Source organism: Leptopilina boulardi, unplaced genomic scaffold, assembly GCF_019393585.1.
Source record: "Leptopilina boulardi isolate dan_hultmark-lab unplaced genomic scaffold, ZJU_Lbou_2.1 LbouV2_48, whole genome shotgun sequence".
NCBI lineage: Eukaryota > Metazoa > Arthropoda > Insecta > Hymenoptera > Figitidae > Leptopilina > Leptopilina boulardi.
Window position 1 is genome coordinate 1,303,127 of NW_026137992.1, and position 10,888 is coordinate 1,314,014.

At 29.8% G+C, this 10,888-nt stretch overlaps 1 protein-coding gene across 4 annotated transcripts; it reads left to right on the forward strand.

Annotated features, from left to right (window-relative positions):
• The first annotated feature begins 683 nt into the window (after positions 1 to 683).
• LOC127289581 (uncharacterized) lies at positions 684 to 9,994 on the forward strand. Of its 4 annotated transcripts, none has more exons than XM_051317582.1 (6): positions 684 to 838; positions 1,004 to 1,132; positions 2,128 to 2,252; positions 2,337 to 2,581; positions 2,657 to 3,498; positions 3,816 to 9,994. In XM_051317582.1, the coding sequence occupies exons 2-6, from the start codon at positions 1,101 to 1,103 to the stop codon at positions 4,702 to 4,704; spliced, it is 2,133 nt and encodes a 710-aa protein (XP_051173539.1). In that variant the 5' UTR covers positions 684 to 838; positions 1,004 to 1,100; the 3' UTR covers positions 4,705 to 9,994. The 4 variants fall into 4 exon arrangements, with proteins under 4 accessions (XP_051173539.1, XP_051173540.1, XP_051173536.1 ...); XM_051317583.1 differs by having other exon boundaries at positions 2,134 to 2,252; XM_051317579.1 differs by having other exon boundaries at positions 2,128 to 2,581.
• The last annotated feature ends 894 nt before the right edge of the window (positions 9,995 to 10,888 follow it).

Below are 10,888 nucleotides of genomic sequence, written 5' to 3' on the forward strand. Positions count from 1 at the left end.
TCACCCTGTGTATATTTTATTAACTAGGATAGGAATATAAGAATAAAAATTTAATATTTTATAATTAAATTATTAATAATTAATAAAAAAAATAATGTTTTAAAAAATTGGAGTAGTTTAAATATAATAAAGTAAATTATCTTCATTTATAAATAAAAAAGTGAACTTCTTCTCAATAACTGTAGATGCGCTAGTGGTCTCTTGGCGCATAATATTTAAATATACACAAAATTTATATTTATACAAATGTTATTTTTAAAAATCACAAAATACGACATATTTTTAATCAGAAATTTCACAGAGCTAAAGTTTTTGTCACGATACGGTAGCTATCATTTTGTTTTGTGCAGTTTCATAATTAAAATTTTTTTTTAAATATAGGTAGAAACTATAAAAATTAAAATCATACTACGTAAGTCAGTGAAGATCCAAATTAACTTTAAAATGCAATAAAATAAAATAAAAATTACGAGCCAAAAACATAGATTAATATTTACTAATATATTATTAATTTCGGAATTATTATTTACAATTCAATAATTAATCTTTATAAAGTGAAAGATTAAAAATGGAAGGGGTAAATAGGAAACTCAGTTGGGAAAAGGGAAAAAGAAATAATCGATTTTGTATGGAGGTTACCGATTGGCGGAGAGAATCTATGTCAGATGAACAAGAGCTGTGATTGGTCGGTGATGATCACGTGAAATCTGCAAATGTTCACGTGATGAAGAAAACCAGACGATGCCCACAGTTGCCCGTCGGTGCCCGTTTCGTGTTTCCGTCTTCCCAGCGCTCAGTGCCTGTTAGCCATTGACGCTCTGTTCGCCGGGCTCTGTTGGTAAGTTTCATCAGCATTTTTTCACTCTTTATTTAACACGTTTTACTTTAGATACACGAAAATATTACATAATAGAATTTCCAGTAATAAATAAAAAAAAAAAAAAAAAAGAAGAATTTCCCGTGAGAACATTTCATCAGATGTGAATTTTTACTCTGTTCACAGGTTTGATTGGCACGGACGAACACAATTTTTCTAGGAAACATCGAGGAAAAAAAAGATCGTGAATCCTCGAAAAAGTTAAAAAAAAGATCCGTGCAACATGTACAGCAACGGATATTCCAATCAAACCTCGTAAGTACTTTATATGTAGATATAAATTTTGTATCCCATGGGTTTTCTTGATTCTCGAAAAGAAAGGATTCTGCTTGCGATCGATAATGGCTGGGTAGCTTACAATTGGAGTCCGCAGCCGTAATGATTCTATTGCGGCCATTTTGTGCAAACGTCGATACTTTGCAAAATTTTTCCAAGATTTATTCATGTCAAATACGAGAATGACATTCTTTGTCTAAGAATCCAGAATATTAATTGCTTTTTATAATCAATTAACAATAACCGAGTTATATTTTACATATATAAAATATTTCAACTATTTTTACCTATCAAATTTTTTTTTTGACAATTATTTATAATAAATAGTAATAGTTTTTTTTATTTGAGTTTGTTATTTATCCTATAAATTTCTAGAGAATCATTTCTAAATTATTATTGACTCCAAAAATTTTTCTGTGTTAAATTATGCAAGTTCTTTGACAACGTAATTGCAAATGATTATAACTGTAATGTTAACAAATCTGTGGTACAGTTGTAAATTAAATATTTTGCACGTCCGCATTTAAAAAAGACAATTTTATCAAATTTTATTAAGAATTCTTTTAGTATATTTTAATAACGTTTTTAGGGGTTACTAGAAAATCGATAAAATTCTTTTCATACAAACCATTCAGAATTTTTAGAATAAAATATGTTTCACAGAAATAATAAATGTTTTCTATATTTTTAATGATTCATATCGTAAATGTTTTATTTGAAACATCAAATTATTTAAGGAATGCTAGAAAATGCTTTATATTGCTTTTTTCACTTGATATTCGGATTCTTAAACGAATGATTTTATGAAATTAACACAATATTGATTTTGACATTTAAATGATAATAAAATTAAAATAATTAAAATTATAATCTTAAATTATTGTGATAAAATGTAATGAAAAATATAATTTTGTAGCACAATAATTTAAGATGTTTATTGTCAAGTGTATAATAAACTTTGTAAAAAAATAAAGTTTCAGACCCAGGGGGAACAGAGAGTTTGGCAACCGGAAAGGGGGTGGAACTTATTGGAACAGCCAACAACAAACTCAACAAACTGATTATAGTTCAAAGAAATCAAATTTGAAAAAGATGCCAGGTGATTTGTTAAAGAAACCAAATTGGACTTTGGGTGATTTACCTTATATTAATAAAAATTTATACACACCAAATCCCTATGTAGTTAAACGTTCTCTGGAAGAAGTCAACAAATATCGAGTAGAAAAGGAAATCACCGTTAAAGGAAAAAATATCCCCTTTCCAATACAGGCATTTGAGGAAAGCAATTTTCCTTATTATGTTATGGACAAAATCTTAAAGCAGGGCTTTAAAGAACCAACCGCTATTCAAGCTCAAGGTTGGCCAATTGCGCAAAGCGGCAGAGACATGGTTGGAATTGCACAAACTGGATCTGGAAAAACTTTAGCCGTAAGCACCTTATTATTTAAAATAAAATATTTTGTGTTACTTTAAAATTAACCAAATTCGTTTTTTTTTTTTTAGTATATATTACCAGCAATCATTCACATTCAATGTCAACTAAAATTGAAACAAGGAGAGGGTCCACTTGTGTTGGTTCTTGCACCAACAAGAGAATTGGCACAACAGATTCAAACGGTTGCACGTGATTTTGGAACATCGTTAGAAATCCGTAACACTTGTATTTTTGGTGGTTCACCAAAAGGACCTCAAGCACGAGATTTGGAGCGTGGTGTTGAAATTTGCATTGCAACTCCAGGAAGATTGATCGACTTTTTAGAAAAAGGCACGACCAATTTACGAAGATGCACTTATCTTGTACTCGATGAAGCCGATAGAATGCTGGACATGGGCTTTGAGCCTCAGATTAGAAAAATTATTGAACAAATAAGACCAGATCGACAAGTGCTTATGTGGTCTGCCACTTGGCCCAAGGAAGTACAAGCACTAGCTGAAGATTTTCTTAATGATTATATTCAAGTTAATATTGGTTCACTAATGTTAGCCGCTAATCATAATATTCGACAAATCATTGATATATGTCAAGAGCATGAAAAGGAAGCTAAATTATCGAAATTATTGCGGGAATTGGGATGCGAACGCGGAAATAAAACAATTATTTTTGTTGAAACTAAGAAAAAGGTTGATGATATTACTAAAACAATTAAACGTGAAGGATGGTCAGCAATTGCAATTCATGGTGATAAATCACAACCTGAACGTGATTATGTTCTATCTGAATTTAGAACGGGAAAAACTGCCATTCTAGTGGCAACCGACGTGGCAGCTCGAGGTTTGGATGTGGAGGATGTGAAATACGTCGTTAATTTTGATTATCCTAATAGTTCAGAAGACTACATTCATAGGTAAATTAAATATCTTATTTTACTTTTTTGAAAAGTTTCTTTTTTTGTACTAGTAACATTTTTTTTCAACAATTATAATTTATTTCGATTTTATTAAATTCGTTAATTATTTTCTTTCAGTTTTTAAGAGAAATGGTTGCAATTCATACACTTATTTGGAGAGCTATAATTGATCGTAGATTAATCAAATTTATAGATCGTTTTATATATTCTTTTAAAATTAATATTTAGAGACTTATCAGCTATGAATAACACTCTGAATATTAAAAAAAAAAAAAAAAAATGGAATTAATGCTAATTTTGAATTTATTTTACAGGATAGGTAGAACGGGACGTTGTCAAAGCGCTGGCACTGCTTACGCATTCTTCACACCCAACAACGCTCGTCAAGCGAAAGAATTGATTTCCGTTCTTGAAGAAGCTGGTCAGGTGATCAATCCTCAACTCGCGGAAATGTCAAATTCACAAAGACATCAGTATGGAAAGGGAAGGCAACGCTGGAGTAACAATCGCAATTCAAAGGATAATAATTCAATGGGTGGTAGTCCAAGGAACAATCACAGTCCAAATACAAATGGTTGGCAAAATCAGCATAATATCATTCAACCAAGCCAAATGAATGGTGGTGGTCACGAGAGACAAATGATGCGGCCACAAAATACTTATCAGAATAATCGACAAAATGGATATCAAAATAATTATCAACAGCAACAGCAAACAACTGTAGCGCAAACGCAACATCATCAGCAGCAACAACAACAGCAACAACAGTCGCAACAACAACAACAACAACAACAACAACAACAGCAGCAGCAGCAACAACAACGGCAACCCAATGGCTATCATCACACTGGAGGATATCAGGCGAATGGTAATGGTATTCAAAATACTTATCAAGCAACATCTGCTCCTAGATATCAAAATCGTGTTGGCTATCAAGGTAGTCGTTTCAATAATCGACAAAATACATTCAACGGAGGGCAAAATGGACAATGCATGTATTCAATGCCACCTCCATTTATGATGCCTTCCGCTGGACCCACTGATAGCAGCATTCAAAGTCTAGTTAACAACAAGTTCTTCCAACCGACCAATCGACCACCGCCTGGTCCCAATGCTTGCGCTTATCAATCAATGGGCTACGGTCAATTCCAAGCTGTTCCACCTTATGGATATCCCTATCCACCAACACCCGTTCAACAGTGACGCCTTCCAAGAGGTAAAATTTCCGAGATTCGAGCCAATTGAAACTCAAATACTCGAATTTTTAAATCCTATTCTCTCGTACAGATGAAAGTTTTTGTGATTTGCGTGGAATAGTAGATTTTTTCGCTATGTTCTTAATATAATACTTGGTATTTTGTTTTAATTTTTTTTTCCCCTTTATTCATACTTTTCTGGAATGATGCTTGTAATTTGAAAAAAGAAAAATAAAAAAACAAGCTTAACTTGGCGAGGTTTAAAGCACAAACTTTCAAAGAATCCAAAAATAGGATTTAGTAAAAAAATAAATAAAATTTCTGATAATAATTGATTGGGAAAAATTGAATTCACAATAATTGCACATTCCAGGTTAGTTGGTGTAGAGATAGTTAGTAGAAATGGTATATCGATATATTAATATTGAATATTTGGTCGGAACCACGAATATAATTATGATGGACGACCCTACGGTAATTAAATAGTAATCTTTTTGCGATAACTATGTAAACTACCTGTATGCTTTTCTGAAATGCACGAAACATATAGAAGGGGGGTGGGTTAGGATTAATAATTTATAATTTATTTATATCTCGGGTATGGACAGAAGACGCTTTAACAAAGGAAACACGAAGGCCTTTTGCATAAAAAAAATTTAGCTGTGCGCCCAATTGAAAACGACCATGTTCTAGAGAAATCCGCGACGAGACCAAATGCGTCTTTATAATATAAATGTAAGGTTTCTTTCCGCTATAGAAAAAAAAAAAACAAAACAAACTGCAGTCCGATTGGAGAGATCTTTCGTATACGGGAAAAAAATAAAAGATGACAAATATCGTGCGAAAAAGAAAAAATACGATCTTCCAAGCTGTCCCGACAATCGAATGAATGGTCGAACCGAAGTTTAGGGAAAGAGGCTACAAATTCGGGCGCGTAGTCATATGGCTGTGCATTCTCGGAGCAAAGCTCTTTGTATCTTATTTTTGTATCGAAAGTAATTTGTTGTTAGAACGAATAACGATATAACAGAAACAGTATCGATTGTTGTTTATGCAATTGGCCACCGAGTGGCCTTGCTTTACATCACACACAGATTGCGACGGGAAAAAGTGCGCGCAGACTGGTCGCGAGCTAAAAAGAAAAATAAAAAAAAAATAAACTTGAATCGTACCTGTGTTCTTTTATTAGTTTCTCGCGTCAAAATTCTGACCACAATTTTAATTTAGCGAACAGTAAAAAGTCTAGGTTGTTATATAATACATAAATGTTTAATAGGCTGCATAAAAAAAATATTAAACTACACTACCAACACGCGAGGCTAACAACTGTGTTCCATACGCGTCTAAAAAAAAAAAAAAAGAAAAATTTTTTTTGAACGCGATTAAACATGTTGTTTAAATTGGTAATTATGATCGACACGATCTACCAACTCCGTGTTAATTTTTGCGAGCCTCCAGATCCAAAAATTAAAAAAATAAAATCAAGTCGTTTTAACTCTCTAGAATTTGGTTCAAAGTTTTTTTATTTTGCGATAATATCGTCTAACAAACGGCACCTTGTGAAGCCTAAATTTCTTTTCAGTCTATGCATTTCAAAACGCACATCGACTTTTCTCAAACACTTGTACCATTTTTTTTTTTACTCGCTTTTATGTACAATAGATTTCATAAAGAATTGCCATGAAAAAATATTTCTTTTCTAAAGAAAAAATCGAAAGTCTATTTTAAAAATTTCTATTCATTTATTTTTAGAAATTAATTAATCATTCTTTTTTCTTCCTTATTTTAGAAAAGAAAACAAATCTATTGGATATAAAAGTTGAAACATTTTTTTAATTTTGAATTAGATGAAACAAATTACAGATAACGAGAGTCAAACTGGAGGCTCCCGCACATTGCGTACGCCCCTTATCGAATAAAGTCACTAAAAAAAGAAAAAATTATTGAAATTTCATTTTGAGAAAGAAAAAATCCATTTTCTAGAAGCAAATTCTAAAACAAAAAGAAGATATATTATTAAAATGTCCTTGAAAACAATATTTATGGAGCAGAAAATTTTTTCAAAATTGATAGAGGCTGTACGCGTAGTTCTGTGATATGTATGATGTAGCGTATTAATAGACCCACTGTTCTATTATACATCATGATTAAAATAGGAAACGTATCTCATCAGTTTTATATGTGGTATATCATATCATATTAATCTCGATGGTATTTGCGAAATGTACTGTCGACTTAGAAAAAAAAGAATTCAAATGATTATTAAAAGGAAAAAAAAGAAGAAGAAGATGATGATGATGATGATGATGATGATGATGAAGAAGATAAAAGTCTTTTTGCGAGTCTCCCAAGAATAGGTCGATATCGAGGGGAAAAAAAATAATAAGAATTAAAAAAAGTTATAATAATGGGGCTATAGGTACGACGCAACTTGTACTCTTATCGTAACAGCGACTGTTAAATATATATAACAGCTGTTTGAAATTATTTTCTAAAAATTTATAATAACAAAAAAAGAAGCGTTAATTAAAAAATAAAGTAAAAAAAAACTGTCTGTGGTGGTCGCACCTCACACTCTTAAATACACATAAAAAGTGCAAAAATGCGCTGCCGCTGTGTCGCCAACTGATGAGAAAGATAGGCGTGCTTTTTTTTAAAAAAAAAAAAAAGAGAAGAAACAAAACCCCCATTGAAACGAGTACGTCTGATCAAAAATCATAGAAAAAAAAAAATTTCTTTGTTATCATATGTCTATTTATGTCTATTTCGTAAATATTACTATATATATATATATAAATATATATTAATTTTGTTAATATTTTTTCATTAATTTCGTGTACCTACATTAATCAAATAGGATTTTAATTTTTATGATTAATTATTATTATTATTATTATTACTAATATTCTTAAATGTGATTGACAAAGATTTCTCGACAACGATATAATATGAAATCATTAATTTATTAATCACTGAAATACGTGTGAGATTTTTGATCTTGCGTTACTCAAAAATGTATTTTTTTTTTTAATTTATTTTTTTTCTATATTATTATTATTTTCGTCAATGAAACATAATTAGTATGCGTGAATGTCGCACCTCAGTACGCCGGTGATAGTTGACTCATATTGAAAAAAAGAGAGATCGACAATTACTGAGAAAATGAAGAAAAAAAAAAAAAAAAGTACCTTCGCAACTAATGCTGAGCGCTGTGATATCACGTACATAAACTTTTTATTATTAATAAAGGATAAATACGCATATTGTAATGTTAACGAATATTATCTCCTTTAATATGAAGACTGAATCTCTCGCCAATTTATATACGAGTTTAGCAGCCGCAAGTACACGTTCACATACTGTACGCTATAAATACCTATTTGTATATTATTACTATATTTTATATATTTGGATGACGCCGTCCTTGTTGGACGCGGCTGTAACTATTACGTTAGTTCGATAGTGGGTGGATGTACGTTAAATGTACATCTAGAATAATTTTTGCAAAGTTATCAAACACAATTTATCTTGTGGGTTCCAGTATTTTCTACGTTAAAAAAGAATCGCAAAAAATAATAATATAGAATCTCTTTTATAGTGCATCTATAACTAAAAGGAGAAACATTTCTTTTATACGTACATAATCGAATTAAAAATGAACTCAATTTATTCAAAATTTGTATATAGAAATATTTTAAAATCACTCCAAGTTGTGTTTTAACTTGAGTTTAAAAAAAAAAGAAAAAATTTTCCTTAAAATCAAGAAGGCAACGATTCGTCCTCTCGATTGAATAAAAGAAAATAAATTAAAATAGAACCCACACCAGTATGTCAAGGGGAAGGGTTAAATAAAAAAAAAAAAAGTATATTTTTTGGTGTCGTCTGTATTTTACACTTTACAGCGTAGAGTAATTGTCACATATACGAATATTGCATATTGCAGTGTCCTGATTGTGTATGAAGTTAAAAATGGTACTGCTTAACTCCTACCTTTCTCGTACGTGTATGACACACAAACACACACAATAAAAAAAAAAAAAATATAGACGCACCACCGTGTGCACAAAGAATCGGCATCGCCCCTATTTCATTGAACTAATGCTCTTAAAAAAAAAAAAAAAAAAAAGTATTGATCTACTTCGTGCAGCACCTCATGCGTCTCTGCGTTAGTGTTAATTGTCTACTTATTTTGTATCGTCTCTCGTTATTAAATTCCACAATTATATAGAAATCATTACCTAGTTCGCAAAGGCCTGTTGGGAACGTATTTTTATTTATAATTTTTCAATTATCTGCGCATGTATATTTCATGTTCCAGAGAACAAACTATACCAGAATCTAGTCAAAATTATTATAATATCACTAAGTCCTGCGGAGTTGAAACACTCGTTTTTGAGTTTCATCCGTCAAAAAAAAAAGAAAAAAAAAAAAATCTTTTATATTTATATTTTTTTTAATAATAATAATAATGATAATAATAATTGTCGCACTTAATCTCAAAATATCTACGATGTTTAATTATTCAGTAAAACAAAAAAAAGTTTTCTCATAAAAAAAAGGAAAAAAAAAAATAAACGAAAGGATGAAGGGTGTTTTTGTGGAGGCCTTCATTATATATTTTGAGCAACCTACTATTTTGCTCAATACAATCAAACTGTTACGAAGTGATATTATAAATATAAAAAGAGGTATTATATCGTGTAAATTGAGCGAACTTGACGGGCATATATAAGTTTTTATATTTGATACTAGTTTATGATAGTAAAATGAAAATGAAAAGAGGAAAAGGAAATACTATGAAAACTGTTCCCTGGACGTTAGCCGAATGATTATATTCCCTGGCGTTAGTTTTTACAAAGAGAGAAAGAGATAATAATTATTGTGAAGAGGCGTATTTATTTTTTGACCATGACATAATTTTGGGGGAGCAAAGTGATAATTAGTAGTGCACGTATATGAAATACGAAATATATTACTAAACGAACCTTGCTGGAAAAAGAATAAAAAGTAACGTCCTTTAAATATAAATTAAAAATAAAGCACCAAATGCCCTCTGCAGTGCTCGTGAACATTTATTATTTTTGAGCTAAACAGGCGGAGAGACAAAACTCAATCGTTATTTTAAGACCACAGGAAGAAAGACAGTTCGACAAAAAAAAAAAAAAAAAAAAAACGATAAGAAAAAATAAAAGATTTTATGATAACTGCTCCAGTTCTGTAGGTTTCACTAAAGTGCATTTCTTGTATGTTATACAGTATTATAATAGAAAATAAAATAAACACATTGCAATTACAAATTTTCAAATTTACTCTTTTATCAAACTACTTATAATCCTTAATCCTTATCCTACTTCACACATAACATACATTATAATATAATCTAAATGAGAAGTTGATAAAACTCTCTACAAGAAGAATGTTATAAAATATTTACATGAAATTGTATTTGAAAATGTTAGAAAATAAAGAAATTTGAAAGTACAAAAAATTGTCTTTGAAAATTTTAAAAAAAAAATCATTTTTCTTTGACTTTCGCCTATCATTGTAATTTCAATAAAAATCTAAATGTAGATTTAAAAAATAAAAGATGCAATCTCAACTCTTATCAGCATAAATACAAATCGTAACTTAAAATACTTTTAAAAATCATTATTTACTTTTTAATTGATAAAGTTGTAAATAAGCGTTTTTAGATACTAAAACTGTTGATATAAAATTTTAATAATACAAGTATATATTTTCCTTTAAATGAAAAATTTTAAAAGAAACTAAAATTAAACACTTATATAACAAAAATAAATAGAAAACAATTAGTTTTAATATTTTTCATATTCAGTTATTTTCTAATAGTTTTAAAAACAAAATAAAATTTTTATTAAATAATTCTTTGAATATTTTTTGAATTTATTTTTTAACAAAATATATTAATTGTCAATTCTGTGTTCGAAGGGCAATTTTAATAGTTTTAAACAATCTTTTGTTTTTAATTTAAAGTATTTACAAGTAACAATTGTTTTACAATTTAAAAAGGACTTTATGTTAAATTTATATTTAAGTGGCACAGGAAGTTAATATTACAGCCCTGAACTGCTAGCTAGTCAAAATCACTGTACGGCGTGTACTTTATGAACTATATTTCTCAAGTTATATTGTTTATTAACAACAATTAAAAATATTAATACATTTGTTAT